General features: G+C 41.3%; 2 protein-coding genes across 3 annotated transcripts in view; both read right to left on the bottom strand.

The window, feature by feature from the left end:
- LOC141265868 (b(0,+)-type amino acid transporter 1-like) overlaps window positions 1-17,075 on the bottom strand; it is a 108,770-nt gene that overhangs the window by 33,040 nt on the left and 58,655 nt on the right. Inside the window, exon 2 of one of the 2 annotated variants that reach the window (XM_073679518.1) lies at window positions 12,728-13,207. The exons of the other annotated variant lie outside the window; for it this stretch is intronic. Coding sequence (XP_073535619.1) covers window positions 12,728-13,207 — 480 coding nt within the window. The remainder of the gene's footprint in view (window positions 1-12,727; window positions 13,208-17,075) is intronic. 2 annotated transcript variants of the gene reach the window in all.
- Window positions 13,608-17,075, bottom strand: part of LOC141264125 (solute carrier family 7 member 13-like) — a 39,348-nt gene continuing 35,880 nt past the window's right edge. Inside the window, exons 3-4 of the mRNA XM_073676437.1 lie at window positions 15,984-16,015; window positions 13,608-13,649 (exon numbers count right to left, since the gene is read on the bottom strand). Coding sequence (XP_073532538.1) covers window positions 13,608-13,649; window positions 15,984-16,015 — 74 coding nt within the window. The remainder of the gene's footprint in view (window positions 13,650-15,983; window positions 16,016-17,075) is intronic.

Raw genomic sequence — 17,075 nt, forward strand, 5'->3', positions numbered from 1 at the left:
CATATTTTGAGAGCTATAATTTTCCAGATTTTGGTTAACAGACAATTCCGAAATTGTTTTTATGGGGTTTTTTTTATGCTCCGCGTGTGGTAAAATTGATAAGGCAGCTTTATTCTTCGGTTCAGTACGTTTACAGAAGTGCCAAATTTATATTGTTTTTCTATGTTTTGGCGCTTTTACACAATAAAAGCTATTTTACAGAAAAAATACTTTTTTGCATCGCTTTATTCTGAGAGCTATAACTTTTTTATTTTTCGGCTGATGGAGCTGTATTGCAGTTTGTTTTTTGCGGGATAAGATGACATTTTCAGCGGTACCATTTTTATTTATATTTGTCTTTTTGATTGCGTGTTATTCCATTTTTTGTTTGGTGGTATGATGATAAAGCATTGTTTTTTGCTTTGTTTTTTTTTTATTTTTTTTTACCGTGTTCACTAAATGGGTTAACTAGTGGGACAGTTTTATAGGTCAGATCGTTCCAGACGCGGCGATATCAAATATGTGTACTTTTATTGTTTTGTTTTTTGTTTTTTCATAATAATATTTATTCATGGATACATTATATATTTTTGGGGGTGGATTATTATTTTTTTTTTTTATATATTTTTCCAGAATTTTTTATTTTTTTTTCATTTTTTAACACTTTTTGGACTTTTATACTTTGTCCTACTAAGGGACTTTCACTTTTTTTTACTCTGATCACCTGTATAGCATAGGGATGGAGCACCATCCCTGTGCTATACAGGCTGTCAGCGATGCAGATGCAGAAGATACTTTGGTCATGCACTGCACATGACCAAAGTATCATCCTGCTGTCTGGTGCCCCGGATGTTGTCATGACGACATTGGGTCATCATGGCAACATCCGGGAAGCCGCGGCAGACAGCGCTGGAGGCCGTGAGAGGAGGTGAGTATTGCGATCATCTCCACTTGCCCCACAATGCTGCGATCGACTTCGATCAGACATTGCGGGGGTTAATGTGCCGGAAGTGTGCAGGACTGCTCCCAGCACATTGCACCGGGTGTCAGCTGTGACAATCAGCTGACACCCGGCGGCGATCGCGCCCGCACAGCCAGTGTGCGGGCAAAATCAACAGGGCGTACTAATACGTATCAAGCTCTTAAAGCCCAGGGCGCAGGTACGTATTAGTATGCCTTGGGCTGTAAAGGGGTTAAAGAGAATTTGTCACCAGATATTTGCTATAGCTATACCATCCGAGAACAGCATAATGTAGGGACAGTGACCCTGATTCCAGTAATATATCACTTACATCAAAACTACAGCAAGCAGTCCAGTAAGTGACACTTTGCTGGAATCAAGAAGGATCTCTTTTTCTTCTCAGATGAAGTAGCAAAAACATGGTGACAGATTCCTTAAAATGGGTTGTCTGGTTTATGAAACCCATCTTAAATACCCTATTAGAGTATTATTAATTTAATAAAGGAGAGTTCCTCATCTTTGACCTTCATTAATAGGCTTGAGCAGAAAGCGGTTACAAGCAGCATCTCTCTGGAGGAATGTCCGGGCACTTTAAGCTGACCATAGAATTCAATAGATACCATATAATATTCAATCATACACTGTACGCTATAATACTTTCTCCCACTGTGGTGGAACTAAGAGAAATTGAACAAGCTATGAAATGAATCTGATTTGGGTCAGGACTACTGGTGGATTTTTGGGTCTTTTTTGTGTATTATAGCAAAGGAAATGTACATCAGAGAGTGATTGTAAATGTGTGTACATTTGTCATTTCTAGTGATGAGCGAGCATGTTCGCTACTCGAGATTTACGAGCATGCTTGGGTGTTTCCCGAGTATCTTCAGCATGCTCAGGTGTTATGTTTGAGTCGTGCTGTGTGCATGACTTGCGACTGTCTGACAGCTTTAATACATAGAGAATAATTTACTGGGTAGAAAGGCAAAATGAGCAATTGTAAGTATACAGTGCAATATAATATGATGATTCTAATATTTTGAGAGGATAAAGTCTTTGAAGGGAGTTGTGGCGCCCAGCTGTGCTTGGAGCCACAGATCCTAGAGGGGTGAATTAATGGATTCCTCCACAAGAGGCCCCCCACAGCATACACACACCTCCACCTTCCACCTCAGACCACCAGAGGGAGCCCGTTAGGGATATAAATCGGGAAGGTGGAGCTAGGCAGTCAGTTCCTCTGGAGAGTTCAGCAAGTACAGACCTGAATACAGAGTCGAGCTCAGTCTAGTCTGGAGTCTACAGAGAGGTCAGCCTGCAGTGGAGCCCAGTCCAGATGCAGTTGTAGCTCAGTTAGAGCTCAATGTGTGCCGGCGCCATAAGATCGGTGAATCGTGGCAAGCTGCCGCTAGTGTGTATAGCCTAGTGAGGGCTCGAGCGTGGTAGAAGGCGAGGTGAAAGTGAGTAGCATTGGGGGTAGAGGAGCTGAACAAGCTCACCCCAGAAATCATATACCGGACACCGGGTCCGAGCTTACCGGAATCTCTAGGACCCAGTAGGACATAACCAGAATCCCTGGAAGACTTTAAGTCCCAGGATCACCTAAGAGCTGATAAGTAACAGAGCCAGGAGTCACCGAGGCCCCGCAAGCTGGGAGCGCGTGCTCCAAGAGAAGGCCCTACCACAAAGTCAGCCGGTGCAGTACAGAAACGAGGTTAGGCCTAGCTCCAGGCAGGTCAGAAACTTACCACACGAAGGCAAGAAACAGGAGGCCCTACACCCGCTCACGGGGGAGGATCCTGATATGCACCCTTCACCCTACAGTGCTCCGGGACGTGCCTGAATTTCCATCAGTAAAAAGTACTGAAGTGGCTATCGTTTCTGTCCCTTCGCTTGCTCTGACCCGGCTGGGTCCCATCTGTCCTGCATCCTTAAATCCTGAGGCCTAGCTCCACCTGTGGGGAGCTATACCACACAAGCTGCCTTAACACCGGCCTCAGTGGGCTACCGCAGCGCTGGTGATCCTCACGAGACACCACAGGTGGCGTCACGAACTTAATAATATAATCATCCACCCCTTTAAAAGAGAGACCCAGGGTACGGCCCCGGGAGCCGACCACCGCGACATCCCCCAGGGTCAGGCCGTAACAAGGCCCGGGCGCCGAGTTCTCCCCATTCCCCCCCTGGGCTCTACAGGAGTGCTTCCTTAATGACACAACAGCCTAACAGCATATATCAGGAGGTAAGTCAAAAAGAGATCAAACCTCTTCATCAGATCTAAATAGTTTATTAGGGTCTGATGAAGTTTGATACATTGAAACGCATTGTCGGTGTGAAAATGAACTACCTTGACTACTGCTGTACATTTGGAAACCTGTTAATTGGGGAGTCGGGGACACCGCAGCATACTAGGGATCCTTTTGTGGCAACCACCACTATTTTATACCTATCTTCATCCGGTCTGGATCCTTCCACAGTGGTACATTCGAGTGGCTGCAGATTCCCAACGTACCTGTAGATAGATGCTTTTAGGCTATTGTGTCATTACACAGCCCAAAATGATGAGCACCTTTCTATATGTGAAACCAAAGGCGAAATGTCTTAAACTCTTCGACACAAGGAAGCGCTCTGACTTTATTTATTCTACAGCTATTTCTTTCATGAGCTGTAAAAGATCAACAAGTTCATTTCTCTCGCACAACGATTCACAATTTCCACATATGATTAACTGAAATCTACTGCGAGAACTAAAGCACTTTATTAATAGAGAACTTGATGTCCTCCTACCGAAGCTGCACCCAGAGAACATAGATCTGCAGGATATAAACGGTTATTGCACTGCCTGACCTAAATACTTGACCTACTGACGGAGTCATAGGTCAGTCTGCTGGAAACATAAAAAGATTAGTTATAAACCAGTGTGACACAATCTGCAATTGCTTCTTCCCAAACAGATGAAACTGCATTAACTTGAGCAGTTGCTTTCCATTAAATTAAAAGCACAGGTCCATACCATAGATTGATCATTTTAATTGGGCTGTCAGCTTTTATATTTCCTAGATATAAATGGTCACAGGAACCTATCTATGATTTCTTCCATGATAGTGTCTCCAAGATTAATGTAAAGTATTGATGGAGACCACGGCTGGCTTGTATTTCCATTACACTTGTGTCTTACATGGCTGTAGTTATAGAGCCAACATCTCATTTATATTTATACAGCATATTGCGGGCAACATTTTATATCTCAAGCGAATATCTCAAGTGGAGTGAACCACTGCTCCCGAAAATGTGAAATATAGTGTAATTATCTGTTAGGAAGTAATTATATGGTAGAAATATTCTTTGCCTTATGACTCAATGATATTACTGGATCCCAGGGAAAGCCCAATCTACATAAGTTATAAGAATTACACTGTAAATCTGGTCAGTATTGAAAAGCTGAAATAATTCTTCGAGAAATTGCGAAGGATCAGAAAAGAAAGGTTTGCTCTTCAGAATTGGTGCCCCTTCACCCGAAGCTTGTTTTCACTTTCCTGACCAAGTCAAATTTTTTGAATTCTGACCAGTGTCACTTTATGATGTAATAATAACTCTAAATCACTTCAACGGATCCTGGTGATTCTGAGATTGTTTTTCGTGACATATTGTACTTCATGATTTTGGTAAAATTTCTTTCATATGACTTACGTTTATTTGTTAAAAGAAATCGGAAATTTGGATAAAATTGTGTAAATTTTGCAATTTTCAAATTTTTATGCCCTTACATCAGAAATTTATGTCACATAAAAATAATTAATAAATAACATTTCCCACAGTTTCCTACTTTACATCAGCACAATTTTGGAAAAATATTTTTTTTTCAAGAAATTGTAAGGGTTAAAAGTTGACCAGCAATTTGTCATTTTTAGAACAAAATTTACTAAACCATATTTTTTAAGGAACACATCACATTTGAAGTGATTTTAAGGGGTCTATATGACAGAAAATTACCAAAAGTGACACCATTCTAAAAACTGCACCCCTCAAGGTACTCAAAACCACATTCAAGGAGTTTGTTAACCCTTCAGGTGCTTCACGGGCATTAATGGAATGTGGAAGGAAAAAAATAAACATTTAACATTTTTCACAAAATGTTTATTTTAGACCAAATTTTTTTCTACTTTCACAGGGGAAACAGGAGAAAATGGACCCCAAAATTTGTTTTTCAATTTCTTCTGAGCACACCGATACCCAATATGGGGGAGAAAACCACTGTTTGGGCGCACAGCAGGGCTCGGAAGGGAAGGAGCGCCATTTGACTTTTTAAATGTAAAATTTGCTTCAATATTTAGTGGATGCCATTTGGAGAGCCCCTGATGTGCCTAAACAGTGGAAACCCCCCACAAGTGATACCATTTTGGAAACTAAACCCCTCAGGGAACTTATCTAGATGTGTGGTGAGCACCTTGAACCCCCAGGTGCTTCACAGAAGTTTATAATGTTGAGCAGTGAAAATAAAAAAAGAAAATCACATTTTTCCCGCAAGAATGTTTTTTAGCCCCAAATTTTGCATTTTGACAACCACAGGAAAAATGGACCCCAATATTTGTTGTGCAATTTCTCCCAAGTACACAGATACCCAATGTGTGGTCGAAAACTACTTTTGAGGCATAGAGCAAAGCTCAGAAGAGAAGAAGTGCCATATTGAAGTTCAGATTTTGCTGGACTGGTTTGAGGATCCCATATCACATTGGTAAAGCTCCTGAGGTACCAGATCAGTCAAACCCCCCATAAGTGACCCCATTTTGAATTCATCTGGGGGTGCAGTGATCATATTGACACCACAGGTCTGTCACAGCATTTTATACCATTGGGCAGTGAAGAGAAAATAATTAAATTTTTACCACCAAAATTTTGTTTTAGCCCTAGATTTTACATTTTCGAAATGGGTAAAAATGTGACCAAAATGTGTCCCACAATTTCTGCTGTACTGTAGAATGTGAAGTACTGCTTAGCCATACGGTGAGACTCAGGAGGGACGGAGTTCTTTTTGCTTCCTGGAGCGCAGATTTTCCTAGAATAGTTTGCGGACTCCATATACAGAGCCCCTACATGCTAGAAGAGCAGAATCCCCCTGAACTGACTCCATTTTGGAAATTATACCCCTTTGTGAATTTATCTGTAGTGACAATTTTGACTCCATGGGTGTTTTCCAGAAACCAGCAGCAGTAGATGTTGCTGAGTGAAGATTGCAAACTGCCATTGTAGTGATCAGTACGCTCTAGTGACCAGTACGCTATGCCCAGTTTGTGCTTCTGGAGACACGCACCTGTAAATTAGGCAGGCTCTCGTCGCTACAGAAATTCTAAACATGTGAATGCTAACTGCAGTTTAGACACACTGGGGCTCAGAAGGGAGAGGGACATTTGGATTTGGGAGCGCAGAATTCGCTGAATGGTGAGGAGCCATTTCGTTTTTCCAGAGCCTTTGTACTACCAGTAACGTGGAAGCCCCTATATTTCTGTTAACAGATGATGGAACTGAGTGGGGACTTGCTTTTTTTTGTGGATTAAGTTGAAGCTTTTGTTAGGAACGTTTTACATAACATTTTGGATCACATTAATCTGGCGCTCTACGCTGAACACTTATATCGGGGTTTCCATCTAAATCTCCGAGTGACGCAATTCAGATGAAACCCCTGAGGTATCCATTCACTATAATGAGGCAGCAGAGTTACTCTGGACCCCATCTGGCCTCTGTTCAGCGGTGTCCTTCTTTTCAGAAGTGCACAAAACTGTGGCCGACTGCACTTTTATGCACACCTAAAAAGAGGGACACCGCCGGATCACAGGTCCTACGGCATCCACAGTGTCTCCATCTGCCCCATTACAGGGAATCTTCCGCCGGGGCTTCTGTCTGAATCGCGTATTTCAGAGATTTACACAGAAACCTCGGTGTAAGCGCTCAGCATAGAGCGCAGGATAAATGTGCGCCGAGCCTTACTGCGATCTTTGGGAGGCAGAATGAAAAAATCAACAGAAGCTGAAGAATTAGTTTAATAGATTCATATCGGGTTTTTATGATTGGCAGTTGTCACACAATAAAAGACGCTTTTTATTGTAAAAACAAGTTTTTGCATCGCCATATTTTGAGAGCTATAATTTTTCTACATTTCTGCCAACAGAGTCATGTGACAGCTTGTTTTTTGCAGGACAAGTTGACGTTTTTATTGATACCATTTTCAGGCAAATTACATCTTTTTATCGCTTTCTATTACAATTTTTGCGAGGCAGAATGAACAAAAACCAGCAATTCAGGAATTGTTTTTTGGGTATTTTTTTTATGTTCCACATGTCATAAAATTGATAAGACAGCTTTATTCTTTTGGGTTAGTACGATTACAGCGATACCACATTTATATTGTTTTTTTTTTTCATGTTTTGGTGCTTTTACACAATAAAAACTATTTTATCAAAAAAATAATTATTTTTGCATCGCTTTATTCTGAGAGCTGTAATTGTTTAATTTTTACGCTGATGGAGCTGTATGGCAGCTTGTTTTTTGTACGATAAGATGACATTTTCAGCGGTACCATTTTTACTTACATTAGTCTTTTTGATCGCGTTTTATTCCTTTTTTTGTTCGGCAGTATGATGACAAAGCATAGTTTTTTGCCTTGTTTTTCATTCATTTTGTTCACTGAGGGGGTTAACTAGTGGGACAGCTTTATAGGTCAGGTCGTTCTGGATGCGGCAATACCAAATAACTGTACTTTTTCTTTTTTTTTTTTCTTTAGATAAATGTATTTATTGGATTAATATTTTTTCTATTTTTTTGTTTTTTAATTTGTGATTTTTTTTATATATATATTTTTATTATCTTTTTTTTTTTACTTTTTTACATTTTCCCCCTATGGGACATCAACTTTCTCTTCCCTGATCGCTGATCTAATACCCTGCAATGCATCTGCACTGCAGAGCATCAGTTGAACGTCTGGCAGGCAGGAAGGAGGAGTCTCAGCTCCTTCTCTCTGAGCAGGCACTGACAGGCCACCTTGCTGCAGTACCCTGAAAGACCCCGTGGCCATCCTCGGACCAGTAGTCACCATGGAGACAATCAGCACAATGCGATCGCAGAGAGCGGCATCACAGGGGATAAAAGCCCACGATCGGTGCTAATGTAAGGTGCCCCAGCAAGGTAGTCGTGGGCGAGCTGTAGTCCCCACTCGCTATGGCACCCTACAGACAATGCGTGTCCTCCCTCTGCAGTGTGGCTGTGTATGTGGTGCTCTTCACTTACTTCAAGCCATCCGATCGCGGCTGTCTCCAGGCATTTCTCTTCTGGGACCAGGGCAGCAATAAATTCAGAGGACACGAGGTTCTTAACCAGAACTTGAACTTTACTTGGGGAAGAGGAATATATACAGTATTTACAGGCAGATATAATGGATAAGGCCCGACAGGCTATCATCTCTCTCACAGGCGCTGGCAACATCTTCAGCCCTGGTTCCCTCTTTAAATGAAGCATCTCTGTGACTCTATCTCCAGCCCAAGAGACTCTTCTGTAATGCTGACAGTAAACTGGATCCAATCTCTCCCCCACGTCTTAGCCTGGAGTCCTATTCCTCTTCCTCTGCTTCCTGCAGACTAGAAGTGCCCCGGGTCCTCACTACCTCAGATGAGTTTCTCCGGCCGGCTAACAGGACTCGTGCTCTTGTGTGGGGAGACTTACACACTGGGGATCCCACTGTCAGAGGGTATGGAGCTCCCGTCTACTCTAGAAGCCACTATAGTCATGCTGCCCAAACGATTCACTGTACCATCTCTTACTGAGTGACTCCTCCTGCTTTCTGGAAACTTAAGCAGGAATTTTCCTAAAGTGTCCACCCTCAGTGAGCTGTCATCATGAAGCATTAACTCCTCACTGTTTGTAACCCTGCTAGCAGACTCAACCTGACATCTGCAGCCAGAACAGTGGCATCTTGTGGCTGTTTACAGGTTCTGCAGCCCACAATGAATTATGCCAGGAACAAGCTCTATATCACTCAAGGCTTGATCCGGGCACTAAGTCCCCCCTTTACTCTACTGACTGGACCACTAAAGCTAACCCCTTAGCTTGGTCTACCAACAGTTCAGAGAGGTCTGACTTTAGGAACACTTCCTTTAACTATCTCAGTACCAAGGGAAGGCTACGCCCTTCCCCACTATTACATTAACACCGATTGTGGGTGTTGCTGTGGAGTGTCAAATCTCAAATAGAGCTGACACCCGCACTTGATGGTGGCGGTGAGCCCGCACGATCACGGCATTATATAAATACGGTACTTTGCGGGAACACAGCTCCCGCAGTGCCATATTTATACAGCGCATGTCATGAAGGTGTTAAAGGGGTTGTCCAGCCTTATGCTAAAACTCACTGAGAGTGACTGCAGACTTGTACCCCAAGGCTGGACAACCCCCTTTAATTATGGCCAGATTTGTGGTACTGCAGATCAAAATATAGTTTTTTCTAATGCCAGATTACCACTTGAAGATTTATATTCAATCCTAGGCTAGAAAATCAGTTATCAAATATTTTGTATTTTTGAGTCCTTACAAGGTGCACTATTAACAATAAGTGAACTTAAACTAGGAGTAACCGCATATAAATGATGAATTGTGTGACGCATGTTTCTATTATGATTTATATATTACTTTTGTCTCTTGAGAGTATAACAATAATTTTGATGGTGAATGCCGTCTTGTGGTAACACTCCGAGATTTGCATGGTTATTTGTAACAGAATTTGTTCTGCCTAAAGATCTAAATGGTATTCTTCTTCACAGGCAGAGTGTACTGGTACATAGTGGAACATAAAGATACCAGTACATTATGTCTATAAAAAAAATGCTGAAAAGTAAAAATCCTTTTTTTTCAAGAATTTTAGTAAAATATAATGGCGCAAGAGCAATTATAGTAATCACATTTTAATACCCTTTTTAAAATACCGATCACAAACCAGTAAATCACATGGATATATTTGGTATTCCTGTAATAAAAACAAGCCGCATAAAACAGACAACATATTATTTCTGTTCATAATGGTATAAAAATGGCTTAATTGTGTTTTTTCTCCAATAAACTATTATACTTGTAGTCTTTACACATGTGTATTTTAAAATGCCATCTAAAAAGATGCCACTCATTTCACACAAAAAAACCCTCATAAAACGAAATTTCTTCTATAAATAAAAAAAAACCTTATGACTGTTATAGCTTTTATGTGGGAAGGTGAAGACATTAATATTCATATGGTTGTCTGAACAAAATCCAAAATTTCCATCAGTGAAAAGATTTAATTATAAACTTTGCATCATACAGCCGTCTCTCTCCTTTTTAGATCATGTTCACACATGATACGTTTTTGGAGTTCTATCCTATTAATACAGGAAAATACACCATGTATGTAATGTATATATATTTGTAAAGTGTACCTTGAATGTGTCATATGTACAGTGGGTACGGAAAGTATTCATACCCCTTTAAATGTTTCACTCTTTGTTTCATTGCAGCCATTTTGTAAATTCTAAAAAGTTCATTTTTTTCTCATTAAAGTACACTCTGCACGCCATCTTGACTGAAAAAAAACAGAAATGTAGAAATTTTTGCAAATGTATTAAAAAAAAAATGAAATATCACATGGTCATAAGTATTCAGACCCTTTGCTCAGCATTGAGTGGAAACACCCTTTTGAGCTAGTACAGCCATGAGTCTTCTTGGGAATCATGCAACAAGTTTTTTCACACCTAGGTTTGGGGATCCTCTGCCATTCTTCCTTGCAGATCCTCTCCAGTTCCGTCAGGTTGGATGGTGAACATTGGTGGACAGCCATTTTCAGGTCTCTCCAGAGATGCTCAATTGGGTTTAGGTCAGGGCTCTGGCTGGGCCAGTCAAGAATGGTCACAGAGTTGTTTTGAAGCCAGTCCTTTGTTATTTTAGCTGTATGCGTAGGGTAATTGTCCTGTTGGAAGGTGAACCTTCGGCCAAGTCTGAGGTCCAGAGCACTCTGGAAGAGGTTTTCATCCAGGATATCTCTGTAATTAGCCGCATTCATGTTTCCTTCAATTGCAACCAGTCGTCCTGTCCTGCAGCTGAAAAACACCCAATAGCATGTCGCTGCCATCACCATGTTTCACTGTTGGAATTGTATTGGGCAGGTGATGAGCAGTGCCTGGCTTTCTCCACACAGAATTATCACCAAAACATTCAATCTTCGTCTCATCAAACCAGAGAATCTTATTTCTCATAGTCTAGGAGTCCTTCATGTGTTTTTGAGCAAATTCTATGCGGGTTTTCATATGTCTTGCACTGAGGAGAGGCTTCCGTTGGGCCACTCCGACATAAAGGCCCGACTGGTGGAGGGCTGCAGTGATAGCTGACTTTGTGGAACTTTCTCCCCTCTCCCTACTTCATCTCTGGAGCTCAGCCACAGTGATCTTGGGGTTCTTCTTCACCTCTCTCACCAAGGCTCTTCTCTCACGATTGCTCAGTTTGGCTGGACGGCCAGATCTAGGAAGATTTCTGGTGGTCCCAAGCTTCTTCCATTTAAGGATTATGGAGGCCACTGTGCTCTAAGGAACCTTGAGTAATGCAGAAATTCTTTTGTAACCTTGGACAGATCTGTGCCTTGCCACAATTCTGTCTCTGAGCTCCTTGGACAGTTCCTTTGAGCTCATGATTCTTATTTGGTCTGACATGCACTGTGAGCTGTGAGGTCTTATATAGACAGGTGTGTGCCTTTCCATATCAAGTCCTATCAGTTTAATTAAACACAGCTGGACTCCAATGAAGGAGTAGAACCATCTCAAGGAGGATGACAAGGAAATGGACACCATGTGTCTTAAATATGAGTGTCTGAGCAAAGGGTCTGAATACTTATGACCATGCGATATTTCAGTTTTTCTTTTATAATACATTTGCAAAAATTTCTACATTTCTGGGTTTTTTTTCAGTCAAGATGGGGTGCAGAGTGTACTTTAATGAGAAAAAAAATGAACTTTTTAGAATTTACCAAATGGCTGCAATGAAACAAATAGTGAAAAATTTAAAGGGGTCTGAATACTTTCCCTGTCCACTGTATCTGCCTACCTTATAGGTGCAGATATGTACTATGTAAAGGTGTGTATAATGTGTGATGAGCGAACGTGCTCGGTTAAGGGGTTAACTGAGCACACTCGGGTGCTTACCGAGTATCTTTGGTGTACTTGAAAAATATGTTTAAGGATTGTCTAACAAACAGGCATCTAATGGCCGCAAGATATGCAGCAGCGGCAAATCGAACATAGATTTCAAGCACGCCAAAGAGACTCAGTAAGCACCCGAGCATGTGCTCTATTAACCCCTTAACTGAGCACGTACGCTCATCACTAGTTGATATGTGTAAATTTTATATATAAAATATTAAATATTTTATATATAAAATATGTGTCCCTAATGGGAGTGTTCATGTTAATATGTGAGTGTATACATGGGTGGGGCATTATGGAGGGTGGGTCTTGACACACTTTCTGCACATGGGCTATTGCTGTCAGTGTCCACCCCTGCCTTGAATATTTATCCTATTATTAAACTCTGATATATAAATGATAGGATCAGTCAGTAAGTACAATAGATGGCTTCTGTTTTGCTCCAAATAGATAGTATGATTGATGAGGTTCTCCATTAGCATAAAATTTTATCAGTTTTTCCTCTGGGGGTAAAAGTTTGCAAATGACTGATACAAGCTAATTCTATTTTTCCAATATTTCTTGAACCAATAGGAAAATATACATACCGGCCATGTAGTTGAGATGGTTCCATCCTCCATACGCATACAGACCTTGAAAGAAAGACTCTGCAGTCTGGGCCGCGTTTGGGACTTCCGAATTAAATGCATCTGTAAATGCTTCCGAAGCCTTAGTGTTATTTCCAAGCTCAATCATTCCATATACAATGATGAGAGTCAAAGACATCATTTTAAGCACTGTGAATATATTCTGCACCCAGGTAGCCATCTTGATACTTTTTGAATTTATAATGCATAAAATCCACAGAATTCCAATAGCTAGCATTTTTTTGAGTACGTCAGGTGGTGGGCAACCAGCGTAGAATGGCCGGCTGATATATTCTGCGAAGGTCAGGGCCCTTGCTGCATTGGATGCCGGTCTGATAAACAATATTAATGTCCAGATAGTAATGAAGGCCGGCAGAGATCCGAGTCCTCGCTTCACATGGTAGTATTCACCTCCAGAAAATGGCAAGGCTGAGCCCAGCTCTGCATAACAGAAGGAGCACATTACACACAACACACCACAGGCAGCCCATATGCATAATGCCACCCCAACATTGAGCTGGGCATACTCCAAGACCCCTTTAGGAGAAACGAATATTCCAGCCCCTATGATGCTACCAACAAGGAAGCACACACTGTCGAAATAGCCCAAACGCCTCTTCAGACAAACTTTTCCATCGTCTTCTTTTACCTTCATTTGCAGTGAAGAAGTCTCCATTTTCAGCATCTTGACTCTAGTCTTTGCTAATACTTGTGTATGGACAGTGAAGTATCCACTTCTGAAGTGATGCTGCTTGTTCAATAAATGACGTTCAGAAAATCTTATCACACTTTAAACTGTTTAAAATACAGCAACGAGTGCAGGAACATCTTTGTTAGGTGTTCATAGGTTACCGGGGTCAATCTCACTGGTGTCCAAAGTCAACTAATTACCGGTAAATGTGTAAAGAAATGCACTCAAGTCTGTCAAAATGTAACATTCTCTAATAGTTATAAAAGCCATCTCTACGCTTCATAATATGGCACCATAAATCCAAATTTTATTTATGAATGTTCTCAGATGTTCTCAGTAAATTGTCATATAATCCTGGCTGTAAACTATATGGGTAATGATTTGTTTGCACTTCCAAAATCATTTAAAGAGGAGGACTTGACACTTGTCGTAAATTATAATTTTGCTTTCACATATCCGTGTTTGCAGCACATGTGGCATCCATATTTTTCACTGGTGGTACATGAACCCATTATAATCTATGTGCTGCACACCACATGGAGGCATGTCCGTTTTTTACCAGCAGCATAGATGACAAGGGCCAATACAAGTCTATGGTCTGGGTAAAACACATACAGCACATGGATGGCATACGTGTGTCATCCATTTGCTGTACATATTAACATTGCAAAGTATAGGAGAAGCTTTTGGAATTGATTTTTCTTAAGCCATAGTGGTAAAAAAACAGATGACACTCTGATGGCACACTGATCCAAAACAATGATGACACCGGTACCGTTTTTAATGGTATTGGTATTATATGGATGTGTGAAGGGAGCCTTACTTGTATATAAATCTAGTATTTTGTGCCAGCTGGGTGTGGTCCTCATGAAGACAGCCACAGAGAAGAGTTGAGGGTCACACCCACTTGGCTACCAAGACTACATTTATATTCCATATCTCAGGAATGGAGAGGTGTAGGAACAAAAAAAATAAGATTAAAGGCTCATACCCACAGTAAGATAAAAACGGTTCAATATCGGGACCAAAAGTCAGACCCGTGTCATGCAAGTGTCATGCAATTTTCATGTGAGTGCAATGTGATTTTTCTCACCTAGCATCCGATTAACATCCGATTGACATGCGAATGCGATCCGATTGCAATGCGATTTTAACAAGAGCTTTTACATACAGAAATTCTCTGTCATATTCACATAGTTTTCCAAGGAAATATTCTTCAATACACACATAAATATATATATATATATATATATATATACACAGAGTGAGCCATTTATTTGGATACACCTAAATTAAATGGGAATGGTTGGTAATATACAGATACAAGATGTGCAGAATCTAAAACAATGGATACTGGAAGCCTGTGCTAGCATTTCTTCTGCGGTGTTGCTATCAGTGTGTCAAGAGTGGGAGAAGAGGGTTGCATTGACAATCCAACACAATGGGCAGCACTTTGAACACATAAAAGAATAAAGTTGCATTAAAACCAAGCACACCATTGTTTTTCTTATGAAATTCTCAATAAGTTTGATGTGTCACATGACCCTCTTCCCATTGAAAAAAATTAAAATGGATCCAAAATGGCCGACTTCAAAATGGCCGCCATGGTCACCACCCATCTGGAAAAGTTTTTTCCCGCCCATATACTAATGTGCTACAAACAGGAAGTTGATATCACCAACCATTCCCATTTAATTTAGGTGTATCCATGTAAATGGCCCATCCTGTATATTAGATAGATAGACAGACAGACAGACAGACAGATAGATAGATAGATAGATAGATAGATAGATAGATACATAGATAAGTGGATACATACAGAAAGATAGCTAGAAATATGTGAGTGAGATATAATTAGTGCTCTGCATGTCTAGCTTACTGCACATGCAATTCAGTAATAAATAATTCAATTTCTGAAAAAAATGGTGTGGAATTCCCCTAAATTTTATTAACCAGCAGAGGGAAAGTGGACAGCTGGGGCTGATGTTTATAGCCTGGGAAGAGGATAATACCCATGGAGCTTCCCAGGCTATTAATATCACCTCATAGCTGTATACTTAGCCTTTACTGGTTTTTAAAATAGGGGCCCCCAAAAAAATGGCGTGGGGCCCCCATATCATTAATAACCAGCAATGGCTAGACAGAAAGCTGTGGGCTGATATTAATAGGCAAGAAAGGGGCCATGGATATTGGCCCCATCCCAGACTACAAACGACAGCTCTTGGCCACACCAGAAAAGGCACATCCATAAGATGCACCAATTCTGGTGCTTAGCCTCCGCTCTTCCCATTTGCCCTGGTGTGGTGGCAAGTGGGGTTATAGGGGTGAGGTTTTTCAGTTTTGCATTGGCAGCTGACATCAAACCCAGGGGTTAATAATGGAGAAGCGTCTATAAGATGCCCCACTACTAACCCCATAGTCAAATTGTTAAATAAAATACAAACACCCAGAATAAAGTCCTTTATTTGAAATAATGACACAGACTCCTTTATTGAATCTACATTTACCAAAAAGCCTTATACTTACCATAATGCCCAATCCATTGAAGTCCATGTTACCTGTAAAAGAGTAAAAAAAAAAAACAACCATATTTCTCACCTGTCCCCGATGAAAAGATAGTAATCCATTTGTCCCGCGACGCATCTAGCTCTGCTACATCTAGATGGCAGGCTGAATTGTGGCATGATGCGACTGTACAGCATGCCATCCAGCAGAGACACTGAGCTGCCCATGCTCACGCACCTCAGCTACTCACAGTGATGGGAAAAAGATGAGCAGGGTTTATATCCAATGAACTCCTTTCACTGACATCAGCGTGAGCGCCATGAGAACTTTCCCATGGCACTCAGGCTGACATAATTGCAGTGAAAGGAGTTCATTGGCTATGAGTTCTGAAATTTCTCATGCTCTCGGTGACGTCAGTAGGGTGAAAAGAGTTCATTGGATCATATATTAACATTGGTCAGAGTGCAATCTGATTTTTTATTGGATTGCACTCGTCCATTTTTCACGCAGATGTGCATGACGGTGAGGCAAGCACTGCCTCTGATCGACGGTAAGATTAATACCACGGGTCAGAGGTTTGCGGTTCCCACACTGTCAAATGACAGCATGAGCCCGCAGCTGTGATCGGAACTAAAAAATTTACCTCCAGTCATAGGCATCGGCAGATGGGACTACTACACCCATCAGCCTACGCCTGCTGTCAGATAACAGCGAGAGCAGGCGTGGCTGATGGGAGTATTCATCTGACGGCGCCTCCGCTATAAATAAATAAATGTAAAAAAAAAATGGCGTTGGTTGCCCTGTATTTTTGATAACCAGCCAAGCAAACCTCACAGCTGAGGACTGCAAAGCTGGTTATCAAGAATAAATTTCAATAAACAATTTTTAATAAAATGGCATGGGATCCCCCCATTTTTGACAACCAGCCAAGCTAAAGCAGACAGCTGGCGGCTGGTATTCTAAGGCTGGTAAAGGGCCATGGATATTGCCCCCCCCAGCATAAAAGCAGCAGCCCCAGAAAAGGTGCATCTATTGGATGCGCCAAATCTGGCGCTTTGCCCGGCTTTCCCCACTGCCCTGTGGTGGTGGCAAGTGGTGTAATATTTGTGGGAT

The sequence above is a fragment of the Phyllobates terribilis genome, unplaced genomic scaffold (assembly GCF_046119375.1).
Source record: "Phyllobates terribilis strain yellow unplaced genomic scaffold, ASM4611937v1 Scaffold_4__5_contigs__length_816908805, whole genome shotgun sequence".
Taxonomy (NCBI): domain Eukaryota; kingdom Metazoa; phylum Chordata; class Amphibia; order Anura; family Dendrobatidae; genus Phyllobates; species Phyllobates terribilis.